Source organism: Anabrus simplex, chromosome X (assembly GCF_040414725.1).
Source record: "Anabrus simplex isolate iqAnaSimp1 chromosome X, ASM4041472v1, whole genome shotgun sequence".
In the NCBI taxonomy this organism is placed as follows: Eukaryota; Metazoa; Arthropoda; class Insecta; order Orthoptera; family Tettigoniidae; genus Anabrus; species Anabrus simplex.
This window is the reverse complement of record NC_090279.1, coordinates 189652689-189669361: the sequence shown is the minus strand read 5'-3', so window position 1 is coordinate 189669361 and position 16673 is coordinate 189652689. Positions and strand designations below refer to the sequence as shown.

The window sequence follows — 16673 nt, the reverse complement described above, 5'->3', positions numbered from 1 at the left end:
TTTTTTTTTTTCAAAATCAGCCTTCCTAAAGTTAGGGTCGGGGATTATTTGCATAAATACGGCGTATTTACGCGAATAATACCTGCATATTTTTTTAAGAAATTGAGGCACAAAATTGGGGTGCTGATTTTATTTGAGTCAATGTTGGCATTTTTTTTCAAAATCAGCCTTCCTAAAGTTAGGGTGTGGGGATTATTCAGTGGCGGGGATTATTCGCATAAATACAGTTAAGTAGTACATGAATAAGATAAAATGAGTGTGTTAGTGTCGTGTTTGGATTAATTTGCACAGAACCATATAGTGATGACCCCCAAGGAACAATGGCTTGATGCTGGTAAATTTCCCAGAAGCTCACTTTGCTATGATATAGTGATGCATGTAGTAGAAGAGTTCTCCACGACGATCCTTGCTGACAATCTCTCGAGGTCCTACGTTGGGGTACACCAAGTGCCAGTGCCAGTGGTGAAGGTTCACTCCTATGTCTTCCCGGAAGTAAGCAAGTCGATGCTCAATCTCTACATTTGTAGCTGTGTAGTCTTGAGGGATCTCTATCGGTATCTACAAACAAACAAACAAATAGCTATGATAACCAAATGATGAAGAAAACTTTGCTATGTACTGATGTATTCACAGAGATGCACACAAAAGTCTGTCAATTGCGTACCCAGGTTTATTGATAAATTATTACATAAATTCTATTTACATCCTCTACACACACATACTAATGAACTGCCACCATGAAACAAAACACCAAGACGAAAGAATAAGAGGAGACTGCAGCAAATACATGTTGACTACCAACACAACAAAATCAATTCACATACTTGACTTCAAATACATCGCTAACACGACTTCAACTCAAGTCTCATCAAAACAACTCCACTCTCTCACAAGACTGCCTCTTTCTATGTGTTGCCTGGCCAGGCTTCTAGAAGGATATACATAACATGTTTTTCTTGTAAATTTGAGATCTCCAATAGTCTAGCTACGTGTAAGGAAGTTTCTACAACTATTTAGAGCCAATATATTTTATTCTGGATATTACAGTGTGTTGCACAATGTTACATTGGATTATACATATAAACAGGTAACAATAAATTACATACTATTAGTTATGTGTTCTTGCATTAAATAAACTCATATTAATATATATACAGCACATGTTTCATGACATAACCTCACAAATAATACGATCGTCCATACATAACTATCTAAATAATAATATTAATAAATCAATGTAAACACTTCATAGCCATACCTCACAAGTAATAATAATAATAATAATAATAATCATAATAATAATAATAATAATAATAATAATAATAATAATAATAATAATCAATATTTGCATTATTTACCCATGGGTTAAAGAATATTGTTCCAAGTTATATTAGTCTATTATGGTATTTGCGTCAGTACAAACCTGATTTTATAAAACTAGATGTTTGACCTTAATCTCGTAGGAAGAGGACAACAGGGAAGACCAAGAAAACGTTGAATAGAGACTGTAAGATCAGATGTAGAGGAGAGAGGACACAAATGGGAGGATGTACTGGAACAGAAGATGTATGAAGACAGAAGGAGATGGCGAGTGCTTGTACACCACACCCAGGAAACTGGAGTTCTGAAATGATGATGATGATGAGATGTTTGCCTAATCTTTAAGTTTTCTCTTCAATCCCATACATTTTCAAGTAGTTCAAGCAAGACATTATATGTTCTCAATGTGGAATTTCCTTCAAAGTCAACCACGACAGTTCTTCTACGTCCTTGAAATGGCAAAACCATTCTTCACTCTTTCTTCATATTTCTCACATAACAACAACAATAATAATCATCGTAGGGGCTCAGCTACCATATGCAAGCATTTTAATTTGACTCCATCTAACTGCTTGCTCATCAATTTCGAAGTTCTGGTTTACTCTATGCTTACCAGATTGCAGATTAAACTGAATCTCTCATGGACATCTATGGCTGAGTTTTAGGTTAACACCAAATGTGTCACCAGAGATCCATCAGATGCCAACAATGTATAACGTGGAGTGTCTGAGCTGACTTTTTACCACCCTTCAAAAATCTCTACCCCAATAAATATACATTTGACATTTCAAATCAGCCTTGTCAATACTTAGAGTTATTTAATTAATTATCATCACCTTATACACTGTACATGTTTCGAGGACCTTATTGTCCTCTTGATGCAAGTGTAATAGACTAATATAACTTTAAAACAATATTCGTTAACCAATGGGTAAATAATGCAAATCCACGAGCCTACTACGCTGGCATAGCAGGGAGAGAGGTGATACTCTCACGTGGCGCGTCCCAGGTGGCAGATAAGGGGGGTCTTAACCGGCTTGCCTGAGGAGTTGAGGAAAACAAAATACCTCTCGCGGACCAAACACACAACCCCCTATGGGTGGGGGACGCAGACGAAGAATACACCCACGGTATCCCCTGCCTGTCATACGAGGCAACTAAGAGGGGCAACTAAGGGATGATCAAATTAGAATCATGAGACTACTTGTACTTAGTACCATCACGCAGGGAACACCATGGGTCACTTTTACTTGCGCGTGGTACCACTTTGGTGGGTACAAAATAGGTTTGTGATTAGTAGCGACAGTGTGTGGCTCAGGATGCATTTACATTATCTGTGATTAGTACTCCTATATGAGCAACACCATGGTTTATGCCTTGCCTATGCTTAGTACCCACTATGTGAGGAACACCATGGGATAGTGCGGGACCCTGTAGTTAGTTTTCCCCCTGTGGGTGGGGGCGGTAGAATAACACCCACGGTATCCCCTGCCTGTCGAAAGAGGCGACTAAAAGGGGCCCCAGGGGCTCTGAATCTTGGAGCGTGGGTAGGCGACCACGGGGCCCTTAGCTGAGCCCTGGCATTGCTTCCACTTACTTGTGCCAGGCTCCTCACATTCATCTATCATATCCGACCTCCCTTGGTCAACTCTTGTTCTTTTCCGACCCTGACGCTATTAGGTTTGTGAGGGCTAGGGAGTCTTTCATTTTCACGCCCTTCGTGGCCCTTGTCTTCCTTTGGCCGATATCTTCATCTTTCGAAGTGTCGAATCCCTTCAATTTTTTCTCTCTGATTAGTGTTATATAGAGGATGGTTGCCCAGTTGTACTTCCTCTTAAAACAAAAATCACCACCACCACCCTGTAGTTAGTCCACTTATGTAAGGAACGCCAAAGGTTTGCATTGCCTGTAAATAGTGCCGCAGTGTAAACACCATAGGTCTGTGTTACACGTGCGAATTTCATTACCTGTGAGTAGTACAATAATGTGTGGAACACTGCGAGTCTACGCTACTTTTGATTAGTACTGCAACATGGCAAATAGCATGGTTCTATTTTCCTAGCAATAAGTACCATTATGAGGGACCGATGACCTGGATTTTGGACCCGTTTCAAATACAAGCATCATCGATTCAGTATTGTGCTTTAGAAGCAGTCCCTTGGTCAGTAATACTATTGTTTAATGCTAGTTTCTGAGAATGTGGGCATTGCAGATCATCTGATTGTTTTAAATTCATATCCATCCATTCATTCTTTGTCCTCACGTTTTTGAATTCTGGTCAGTGGAGGATTATGGATTTTTAAATTGTCATAACTTTTCATCTCATTTCGTACCATTAGGGGTTGATGACCTAGATGCCTGCCTGGCCATCAGATGATACAGATGTTGATTCCCATAGGGAACCTTAAATATTTGTCCTGAATGAGTAAATTTATAATACCAATATAAATGCTCCATTATCGGGCATTATAAATTTTCCAGCTAACTCATTCCTGGTTGCCAGCGTTTCATCCCAGTGTGCTAAATTGGGCTCTTCAGTTGGTAAATAGCACACCCACCAAGATGCATGGCTAGTGCATACTGTGGAGGCCACTCCGAAGGCTACATGGAGCCACCAGCAGTGCCAATGCATTATGAGAGACGTTGTCTCATTACCAAAAATTGATGCCTGCCTGGCCATCAGATGATATAGATGTTGATTCCCATAGGGAATCTGAAATATTTGTCCCGAATGAGTAAATTTATAATACCAATATAAATTTGTTCGTTATTGGACATTATAAACTATCCAGCTAACTAATTCCTGGTTGCCAGTGTTTTGCCCCAGTGTGCTAAAATGGGCTCTTCAGTTGGTAAATAGCACATCCACCAAGACGCATGGCTAGTGCATACCGTGGAGGCCACTGCGTAGGCTACTTGGAGCCATCTGCAATGGCAATGCACTATGAGAGACTTTGTCTCATTACCACCGTATGCAGTAGCTATGCGTCTTGGTGGATGTGCTACTTACCAACTGATGAGCCTAACTTAGCACATTCGGGCAAAACACTGGCAACATAGCACTTAGTCGAGCAGCTCGTCTTCTTTCTCCCAACTCTTCCCAACCCAAACTCTGCAATAGTTTTGTAACACTACTCTTTTGTCGCAAACCACCCAGAACAAATTGAGCTGCTTTTTATTGTTTTTTTTTCCAGTTCTTGAATAATATTTTAGTTTTTATCATTGTTTTGCATTAAATAATGAGAAAACTCACTAAACAACACATCTAAAAAGCATGACTGTACTAAACACATATGGCAGAAAGAATCTTTTGTAATTTTTTCCCTCTTTTCCAGACCTTTGAAAAAAAAGGATAAAGTCGCCTTAGCTACAAATTACCAATGACAAATATAGGGCGTAGTTATAATATGTGACTCAACTCTGTATAATTGACTTCTTTAAAGATGAAATATACATACAAACATACCCTGTTTTCCACAGGTACCATATTGGCTTCCTCTCGACACCTGGAGAACACTGCACCATCAACAAATTTGTCTGGGAAGACGTTAGCGATACTGGGCACAATGGCACCTCCTGTATCATTCCTGTGGAAGATGGCGATAGACATGGCATACTGGTACATGCCAGGATTGATGTGTTCGTGGCAAAACACCAGTAATGATACAAAATCTGCATAAGTCCTCATACCTGGAACCAACAAATAATTTGCAGATTTCTGGCAATGGTAACTGAAAGAACATATTTAGTAGTGCAAAAGAACAAGCAAGCGATAAATTACGTCTTATATACAGGGCTTTTGCTGATGATCTTGCTCTCTTTTCTCAAAACAGAGAGGATGCCCAAAGGATGCTGGAGCTTCTTCATGACATTGTGAAGAAAACAGGTCTCAAAGTCTCCTACGAAAAAACAAAATGCATGGAGTACCGACATCAGGGAGAGAAAAGCATGGAAGTAAAGTGTGGAAAAATTACAAGAGTAGAAGGTAGAACTGATCCAACCCAATGGACTAGACAAGGAGACAAACAAGGAAAGAGCTAGAAGATTGGAACTGGCCTGCAGACTGACACAGAACAGGTACAATAAACGGGAAATATCCTACAAAGCCAAAATTAAACACTACAACGTTGTTGTAAAACCAAAGGGGCTGTACGGTTCAGAAAACCTTATCTTAAATAAAAAAAGGGGAACTGAAAGAAATTGAGAAGAAGGAAAGGAAAATTCTGAGGAAAATTCTTGGTTCTCAGAAAACGATGGATGGGACATGGAGTAAAAGGAGAAATGAGGATCTCTACAAGCATTCCAAAAAGATCACGGACACAATGCGAAAAGGAAGACTGAAATTTTACAGATATCTCATCAGGATGGATGACAACCGCCTGACTAAAACAATATTTAAATATATAATTGGATTGAGGAGGACAACGAAATGGGTGGAGGAGGTTAAGAAGGACACAGAAGAAATTAGAATAACACCAGAATTTATCCTCAACAGAAAGAAGTTCAGAACTCGAGTAGATGACCACAAATTCCATGAAGAGCAGCAGAAGAACAGGCCCAAATTTGTAATATCTGGGGAGCAGAGAAAAATAAGGAGTGAATGAATGAAGAATTTCTGGGAAGAGAAAAGAAAAAGACTGGCCAGAAAGCATTAAGTTTCACGCGGTCCACAGTTGGCCAAATTCAGAAGCAAAAAGAAGAAGATACAGGGTGGATTTTAATTATATTGAAAAAAAAAAAAACAAGGATGCTCTTCGTGTTATGTAAAAAAAAAATGATGGCACAATCAAAATGGTGGAGAAAATGCTTGTTTTCAAGAAAATGAGGTTAATTTGTTACCTTTGGGCACGCAATTCAAATTGTCAAAGTCACTGTATTTCTTCTCCCACTGCTGCGCTTCGGAGGAGGGAACGGAAGGCAAGGGAAGTGGAGTGCATGATAGACGGAGACCGAGATAATGCAACTGCACAAATTTCTCATTCATTTAGCTCAGTCACTTCACAGCCCCAGTAGGCAGTACGCAATATTTTTTTTTGTCATATTAGCTACAAGGTTTCCAGTATATATACCGTAATTGGTGAGAATGGCCGATAGACACCAAGCCTATGGCACAGCAAATGGTAAAGGGAAAGAACTGCAAGAAATCAGCTTCACTTTCTGTATCAAATTCTATTTACAAAGACTTAATAACAATAAAAAATCTTCCACCTATTTGATACTTATATTTGCATTTTAGCAAATCAATTTATCATACACAATACATGTTTCGTTCTTTTTTTAGAACATCAGCTGTTTTACATTGCTTAGGTGAATTCACTAAGTATTTATCTTTTTAAGAACATCCTAGACAGGTACCTTGTTTTTCTTAAATACTACGTAAATTTTAAAATAAATTAAAATAAATTTAAAACAATGTGGATGGTTGAATGGGGTACTACACAAGACGGAAGGCTGCTTCAGCCGTAGCTCCTTCGAGGTCACAGTAGGAGTGGATTTTGACAACAAGATTATGGGGAGGCTCCCAAGGGATTGTTCGGGCTTTGCGGTTTTCCCAGTACTTCTTCAGACACTCCGATCTTCGTGCCCTTTCCTCAGTTGAAAATATGCGTGTTGTTGGTTTGTTTTGTGTAAGGGTAAAGCGGAGGTTTGTATTCTTGAGTTTTGTATTCAATTTAATCTTATTTGTGGTGTCTTCTGTTGTAAGGCCTAATTCCTTCAGATCCTCTCTTACTTCTCTGATCCATTTACATCCTGTTGTGGTATTTTTTGAGACGAGATTGTGTTGTACTAGTTGTTTCAGAAGTCTCGAATCCTGCATCATAATGATATGTCCAAAGAATCCCAGTCTCCTCTTACGCATAGTATCTGTAATGGGTTCTAGCTCTTTGTACATGACTTTGTTAGGTATTAACCGCCACTGTCCATCTTTCTGGTATTTTTTGTTGATGCAGGTTCTTCCAATCCTCCTTTCAATTTTATGAAGTCTGTCAGTCTTTGATTGTTTATTCAGGTGAAAAAGTGTTTCTGCTGCATATGTAGCTTCGGGTTTTATAACTGTGTTGTAGTGTTTTATTTTTGTATTTATTGATAGACATTTCTTTTTGTAGATATCCCATGTTAACTTTTGTGCTTTAGCTAATCTATTTGTTCTTGTTTGGATTGAGATTTTTTCATTTAGGTTATGTGTTATTATTTCTCCAAGATATTTAAATTGAGTTACTATTTTGATTTTATTACCATTTATGGTAACTTCTTTTAGTTGTGTTGGTTTTTGGGGCATAATTTCTGTTTTTATTAATAGCAAAACAGCAATCAGTTTCAAGGTTCCTGAACTAACCGAATTCAAGAGACATTTTGTAAATTTAAAACAAATAGCAGGCCCCTTGGAGGGAGTAAAAGAAGTGAATACCTAGCAATATTCAGAACAGTGACAAAGGAAAGTTATATTTTTTCAAAAACTTTTAAATTGAAGACAAGCGGAATATTTTAGTGATACAAGTGCTGGAAACAATTTTTACAACATCTGTTCAAATGAATACAAATAGTTTTTTTTAAAATAGGTTAACTATAAGTAGATCTATTTCCCTCTCATTTCACTACCCCATTCAACCATCCACATTGTTTTTAATTTATTTGAAAATTTACGTAGTATTTAAGAAAAACAAGGTACCTGTTTAAGATGTTCTTAAAAAGATAAATACTTAGTAAATTCACCTAAGCAATGTAAAACAGCTGATGTTCTAAAAAAAGAACGAAACATGTACTGTGAATGATAAACTGATTTGCTAAAATGCAAATATAAGTATCAAATAGGTGGAAGATTTTTTTTATTAGTCAGTCTTTGTAAAAAGGGAGAGAAGCCGAACTGATTTATGGTATCCGGCACCCTAATCGCTAATACCAATGTAGTTGGTCCGTTATTAGACTTTATAAATTTCCAGCTAACTCATTCCTTGTTGCCAGCGCTTTGCCCCAGTGTGCTAAGTTGGGCTCATCAGTTGGTAAATAGCACACCTACCAAGACGCATGGCTAGTGCATACTGTGGAGGCCACTGCGTAGGCTACTTAGGGCCACCGGCAGTGCCAATATACTATGAGAGACTTTGTCTCATTTCCAAAAACTGATGCCTGCCTGGCCATCAGATGATATAGTATAATACGAATAGTATAGTATAGTATAATACCAACTAGATTAGTATCATAAATTTACTATTCGGGACAAATATTTTAGGCTCTCTATTGAGATCAAGATCTATATCATCTGCCATAAAGCTGCTCAAAGCTGCTTCACAATGCTACAGCATGTAGTCAAGCAGAGCAGCGATGTGTTCACGGTTTACCAGGATCCGCTACCGGCATAATTACTACGCACGCGTCATCTTGAACTCAATGCTGGGTGAGCCAAGCAGTAAACGTGTCATGTTGCCTAGCTACTGAGGAAATTCATAGTGAAGAATATGTCATTGTTACTGTGGAAAACCATACTGCAGCAAAGACAGTTATTTAAAAAAAAATTGACAACTGATGAGAAAAAAATCAAATGTTGCACTTAATGTTAGTGTTTTCTTCTCAAGTCCAACGAGAGAGCCCTGCTTAGCCTGCATACCCATAATGCATGCCACTGGTGAGTGACTACAATTTTATAGTGATTCAGTAGAACTGTGTATCAGTGAGTGTTTTTAATAAATAAGGTAACTTCTTCTATTATTTACTTTGCAGGCTGTTTTCAGCTGGTGTGAACACCCAGCTACTTCGTCCATGAGACATCACTGGTCGTCGTCAGCTGTAACTCGATCAGAATATATATAACTTCTTCCTGCATATGGTGAGCAAATCAACTCAGTTTATGGATGTGTTTGCGATGACTAAACAGACCAATATTGGCATAAAACATACGCCCACACAAATCACACTGAATGGATGCAGGAGAGCGGGGTTGTAACTGACGGAGCTTTCTTGCTTGTCGCTTGGCCTCTTGATGTGTGCGGCATTCTCTTTCAAACAAGTTGACAGCGGTGGATGTAGTGTTCCACCAAAGTGAACAGTCCATAGCACATTCTTCCCATATCTGTATATTTATACCAGTTATCTTCGTGATGTGTTTCAACTGGTCCTTAAAAAGCTTAAGAGGTCTATTGCCGGAGCAAAGTTCACCATAAAGAATTTGGCGGGGAAGCCTGCTATCACTCATGCGGTGAACGTGGCCTCACCATCTCAGTTGATGAGCAATGATTGTTGCCTCAATACTATTTAGCTGCGCTTTGTCAAGAACTGCCATGTTGGTCACATAATTCTCCCACTTAATATTCAAGATGTATCCCATTTTCTGTTGGTGGAAGTGCTCAAGTTTTTGATATCATGGCGATAGAGTGTCCAAGTTTCACAGCCATACAGCAGCATGGAAATGACAACATTTTTGTACACCATGAGTTTGGTATCCAGTTTTAGGTCGTTATTCATGAAGACTCTGTGCATTAACCATCTGAATGCTGCATGAGCAGCCCCAATTCTTTTATCAACATCTTGTTCGCAGGTACACCGTTTAGACAAGATGCTACCAAGATATGAAAAGTAATCAACCTGTTCCAGTGTTGTGTCTAAGATGGAAATACTGAACTCAGGAAATGTTAATCCTGGGGCAGGTTGTGCAAGTACACCACTGGTACACACAGGAAAAGGGAATAGACAAAAATATAAAGCTGAACACAGGTGCTCAAAGACCAGAAATACAGGACAAACACAAAAGGAGGAAAAGAACCCATCAGGAAAGTCATGGAAAGGAACAAATCAAGTGATATATAGAATGATAGGAAACCATTTGGTACCTCTACTGAGGTACTACTGTACGAAAACTCTTCAGTTCATCAAAATTATGCTTAGATAGTGTTGCATGTCGTACACATTAGTTAGTAATAATAGTGACCAAGTGTTGCACAGAATTCAGAAGTTGTGCTACTTTTAATGGGAACAAAGGCTGTAACGGTAACCCAGAGATGTTTTTGTGATCACGGTGGACAATATGCAGATTGTCTCACCAATCTGAATGTGATCAGTCTTCGATGTTACCGTTTGCTCTCCAGCAGACGCTGAAGCCGTGCAAGTTGTTCTGGCTTGAAGCCCGAGTGAGTCAACAGGAACTGGTGGAACTTTCCCCTTTGTGTTCTCCACAGGGAAACCTGAAGAATCCACCTGAATGCACAGCCATCATCTTCGAGTTATACCATAGAATTTCTGAAGCTTTGCCGAGTCATCACCAAGGTAAGGGTTCACTTCAAGAAATGTTGAGGCAAAGCAGAAGACAGGTGGAGCATGTTATCCATAAGGGACATTTCTCCAGCTGTTGTGATTTCTTTTGTATCCATTCTGTACCACTCTAGTCCAAAATAACTAAATATTTCATTCATTGGTGACAAAAGGTCCCATAAGCGTATGGCTTGTGATAGGGACAGTACAGTACACATTTTTTTTAAGGCGACATAATAATTAAAATGACAAGTACATTTTTTGATAACATTTTTTAACATGTTATCATAATACGAGGGCAATCCCAAAAATAAGGTACCGGGCGAGTTGGCCGTGCGCGTAGAGGCGCGCGGCTGTGAGCTTGCATCCGGGAGATAGTAGGTTCGAATCCCACTATCGGCAGCCCTGAAAATGGTTTTCCGTGGTTTCCCATTTTCACACCAGGCAAATGCTGTGGCTGTACCTTAATTAAGGCCACGGCCGCTTCCTTCCAACTCCTAGGCCTTTCCTATCCCATCGTCGCCATAAGACCTATCTGTGTCGGTGCGACGTAAAGCCCGTAGCAAAAATAAGGTCTCCTATTTTTTTATAATACAGAACTCTGTTCGTGTGGCTGTTGGTCACAATACTATGAAGAGTGTTTCCCCCGCTCGCATATAAACATGGGCACGCTGCACTGAGGCACTCAGTCTTGGCTTGGCAACCGTTGAGAATGGAGCTCCTGTTGGATGTTACCGCCAAGTGCGAAGTGAGCACAGTTATTCGGTTTTTGACTGAAACTATTGAAATCCATCACCAATTGATGGGAGTGTATGGTGAGTCATGCATGGGTGTCCAAAATGTTCATAAGTGGTGTCGAGACTTTGCAGCCGGTCGGACTGAAATTCGCGACGAACGAACAAAGGAGCGGGAGACCGTCAATTTCCGTCGAGACAGTCGTGAAGGTGGAGCAAATCATGCGTGAAAATCGGCGGATCACCCTGGATGATCTCTGCACTTTGGTTCCTGAGGTTTCCCAAAGCACTGCTCACAACTTCCTGAACAGCATGGCGGCGAGCTGGTATGACATGGACGTACAAAAATTGTCCCAGCATCTTCAAAAATGCATCGACTGAAATGGTGATTATGTAGAAAAATAGCTAAATGTTCAAGCTATAAAATGATGTAAACCATTGCAGAAATAAACAGGTCTATGTATTTATAAAAAAAATAGGAGACCTTATTTTTGGGATTACCTTTGTAGGTTTTCAGAAGTATATTCAGATATTGCAAGGCTATAAGGTAATAAATATGGACGATATATTAACATATTAATTAAAGTAAGCTATATATAGAGTTTTTATTAAGATATTTGCAGAGGAGTAATATTCCTTCAGTTTCTTCTTAAAACATTTAAGTAATCCATAAAATAAATGTATATCATTTGGTATACAGTCTGGCCAATATCACTGTTTAAAGTCATCAATCAACTGTTATTGAATGACTGATCATTACTTTCACCATCATAAACACTTTCATTCACTATACAACATGAAGAAGAACCCTCTTATTTACTCAATATTCAAAGAGAACACTCACCCATGAATACTTCAACGAGACGGTGAGCCATTTGCCGATGATACGGGATGAAGGGCGAGAATGGCTCGCGACGTCCCAATTCCATGGGGAAACTGAGGTCAGGTATCTCTATTCTTGGAACTCTGATTGCCGTTGCATTAGGCATCGACGTGGGACCAAACCGATTCATGAGCTCTGTTGCCATAGGCAGGTATCTGCTGCTCTGCACAGAACCAAAACAAGCAGCATTTTGGATCTCTTTCAATCACAAGGACGAAATTTGGGCTACAAATTAACATTTAAATAGAAGTCTGCTCTTTGTAAACAAGATTGTTTCAAAATACAGGATGTACATAGAAGAATATCAGGGTTTTTAAGGTGTATAATTTCTCTTATGTATTATATATATTAATAATTTATACATGGGCTGAGAGAGACACTTTGGTCAGCATGTCTGGAGTAATCAATATCAATCAATTAATCAATGCTCATCTGCATTTAGGGCAGTTGCTCACATGGCAGATTCCCTATCTGTTGTTTCCTAGCCTTTTCTTAAATGATTGCAAAGAATTTGGAAATTTATTGAACATCTCCCCTGATAAGTTATTTCCAATCCCTAACTCCCCTTCCTATAAACAAATATTTGCCCCAATTCGTCCTCTTGAATTCCAGCTTTATCTTCATATTGTGATCTTTCCTATTTTTAAAAACGCCACTCAAACTTATTCGCCTACTGATGTCATTCCACGCCATCTCTCCACTGACAGCTCGGAACATACCACTTAAATTTTTAAATTAATTATTTTATTGTTTACCTACCTATTCAATACAATACAATCTTAAAAATTAGGACTTATCAAATTGTCAACATAAAAATTAATGCATTAGATGGTACATGTTTCGCCTATCAATAGTAGGCATCATCAGCCATAGTATCTATCACCTTAGGAATAAATTAGGTACCTGATTGGAAATGATTTATGAATACTATTGATATATAACTAGGAGCCTCCATGGCTCAGACGGCAGCACGTCGGCCTCTCACCGCTGGATACCATGGTTCAAATCCCGGTCATTCCAAGTGAGATTTGTGTTGGACAAAGCGGAGGCGGGACAGGTTTTTCTTCGGGTACTCCGGTTTTCCCTGTCATCTTTCATTCCAGCAACACTCTCCATTATCATTTCATAGCATTTATCAGTCATTAATAAATCACTTTGGGAGTGGCGACCCCATCGTACTAATAGCCTATATATGATTCATTCATTTCATCCCTGACCCGGTCAATGACTGGAAAACAGGTTGTAGGTTTTCATTTTCATTGATATATAACTATGTCTTATAAAATAGATGAGAGGTCGTTATACAACTAATACAATATAAGATGTAGTATACTATTGGCTTAACAATGATTGTGGCAATATTTGAGTCTAAAAAATATAACAATTATTTGAGTAATTATAACATAAGGTGGTTGATTCTTGATATTAAAAGTTATTACAATATGGTTAAAAATTGGAAAGCACATTCCAATTAATTATCAAATGGCGTGTTGTTAAAAAGTTGAACATTAAAATTTTTTTTAATCTGGTAATAGTCCTTGGATCTTGAAGTTGATATGTATTAATTTTGCATTTATGTGTGTATTAAATTTGAAGAATTTTCATATGGCATGGTTGTTTTTGAGATAGTATTATTTTGAATGCTGGATGCCGAAGGCCATATTATAGTTTGTTTTAGACATCATTGGGCCATCTTTTTTGATATGGTGTTTGTGGGAAGAGTTTGGAGTTGGTGTAGGTCTTTGTTGTTGATCATACTGGAGTAAGCGTGCTAGTCAAAAGGGAACGTTGTTGTTGTTGTAAAAGCTGTTGTAAATCGGTAGATAGCCAAGTGTGTGAAGAAAGTCTGAAATTAATGTTGTTTTTTTTTTTTTTAATTTATTGAAGAAACATCATTGGAATGAGGGGGCTAATAGTAGAAGTTAAATGAAAAGTGTTGACACTTACCCCTTCGACCGCTGAGATGTTAACTTATTATGTTGAGATCTTTAGAGCTACTGGCAGCCACCGAGCTCTTATTTCGCGTGTTGTATTTGTGGAGTCTTGGTGGAGGGGGTTGAGCTTGAGAAGGCATGGCTAAGGACTTATTCGTTGTGCGTGAGGGGGAGTTGCCAGCAGCGGGAAGAGGGGAGGGGGATAGTGTGTGTGTTGAATTGATGGGAGTGTTTACTGATTTAGTGCCAAATTTTTGATAAAAATTACTATTCTGAAGAAATGATTTTTGCAGTAGTCCAAACACGTCCAACAACAAAGAGCTACACTAACTCCAAACTCTTGTATGGATATCATTGAAATTGCATCTAAGAAAGTATGCTGCATGATCCAGTTTCTTATATGAGTACAGTTAAATTTTTAAAATTGAAGGACAAAAGGTAGAAACATATATTTATTTATGTTGCATTTCAATCCCTACAAAATATTTTACTTCCATAGTAAAATCTATTAATAAATTAACTGTTTTGTACTCAAGTCCTTTAAATGTATGTACGAGGGCGAGTTAATAAATAAGTCACAAAAATGAATAGAGGCAAAAATAATCACAGTAACTTTCTGACATTTATTTCACTTTTCCACATATTCACCCTGTACATTCAGGCACTTATCTTATCTCTTTACAAGTCCTTGAAAGCCAGCAGCAAGGAAATCCTTTGGTTGCTGTCGCAGCCAACGTGTAACCTCATAGATTATGGTGTCATCTGTATCAAAATGACGGCCACCCAAATGATTTTTTAGGGGCCCAAACAGATGAACATCACTGGAGGCTAAGTCAGGACTGTACGTGGGATGTTTCAAGCATGCACTGTGGTTGCAGTTGACACATCCGCAGGACGACCAGGACTCTCCCCATCTCTGATGCTTTTCCTTTCATGGTGAAACTTCTGGATCCAATTGAACACAGTTTTCCATGAGGAACAGTTTTCACCATAGACGGGATGCTTTTCACAATGCACTTCTTCTGTGGACAGTCCTTTGGCCCACAAAAAACGCACAACTGCACGCTGTTCTTCTCGTGTACAGTCGTGCAACACATGTTGCTATCGTGCACTAACAGCCTCTGACTGACTGACTGAGTTCCTGCGAGATGTTGCACGACAAGCATACATATGCTGCCATCTGCTGGCAAAAATTGCACGCGTAATTTCAAATGGTATAAGGCACACACATGTTTGTGGCTTAATTATTGACTCACCCTCATAGATTGCATTAAAATATCTGCTGTAGTTAAATTTGTACGTGTTATTGATTAGTTTTATATAATTCTTTGAGGAGGCCCAAAGTTTTTTCCTGCAGATGGGCCTGTATCATGTACGAAGCATGTTTTTTAAATAAGTACCATTTTTAAATAAAGACGCTGCAGCGATTCAGTCATCGTGCAGAACATGCGCACTCAGTACATACATCTCTAGGCTAGCCACGAACGTCATTATGGAAGCATTTGCTCGTATTTACGTTTGTTTTGCATATTGAAACTACCTCTGGCAGTTAACGGTCCTGCCGAGTGTGAAGTACGCGTTGCAATTCACTTTCTAAATGGAAAACGCACCTAAGCTATTGAAATTTACGAGCAGATTACTGAAGTGTATGGAGAACACACTATAAGCGAAGGAATGGTAAGAAAATGGGTTAGAATATTTAAAGAAGGCCGTACTTATGTCAACAAAGAGAATCAAAGTCATTACTGTCATTGCAGAAGACTTGGTGCAAAAAGTTGATTCAGAGGCTCGAGAAAACAGATGCTTTATGATTTCGTCATTAAGTTATGAGTTGCCTGAAATTTCAAGGTGTGTTTTTTATGAAATTGTGTCAGGACGCTTAGATTATCGGAAGCTGTGCTCACGCAATCCAAAACAAACAGCATGGCAAGCTCACAAGGGGGATTCTTTTGCTTCATATCAATGTGCAACCTCACACGACTAATCGAACCTGAAATCTCATCGTTTCATTTGGTTGGGGACAATTCCATCACCCTTCGTATAGTCGTGACCTAGCATCTAGTGACTACCACTTCTTCCTGCACTTGTAGAAGCATTTAGTTGGTCAATGCCACAATGATGATGATGGCTGGTACATCAGGCGACAGATTTCCATGAGGATGGAATTCAGAAGCTGGTTTCACGATATGACAAGTGCCTTGATATGCTTGGAAGTTATGTTGAGGAGTAGTTTAAGGTATAGGCTTACGTGTAAAAAGAGAATTGTTTAAAAAATCCATTACTTCTTGTTCTATGTCAAGATGGTAAAAAAATACACCTCGTACATTATGCCCCTGATAAATCTACAGATGTCGGATATAGAAAAGGCTGTATTAGAAATGAAATATGGTAAAGCTCCTGGAATAGACGACATTACAATGGAAATGATTAAAGCTTCAGGACCTATCGGAATGCAGTGGCTGTATAGATTAATGACGATAGTACCGGTATGGACTGACAGAGAGATTCCTGATGATTGGACAGGGGCAATTATTGTACCCATTTTTACAAAAGGTAATA

The 16673-nt window shown here is 38.8% G+C and overlaps 1 protein-coding gene across 1 annotated transcript in view; it reads right to left on the bottom strand.

The window, feature by feature from the left end:
• LOC136886764 (phenoloxidase 1) overlaps positions 1-16673 on the bottom strand; it is a 109685-nt gene that overhangs the window by 53270 nt on the left and 39742 nt on the right. The window contains exons 4-6 of the mRNA XM_068230618.1: positions 12142-12343; positions 4787-5010; positions 356-558 (exon numbers count right to left, since the gene is read on the bottom strand). Coding sequence (XP_068086719.1) covers positions 356-558; positions 4787-5010; positions 12142-12343 — 629 coding nt within the window. The remainder of the gene's footprint in view (positions 1-355; positions 559-4786; positions 5011-12141; positions 12344-16673) is intronic.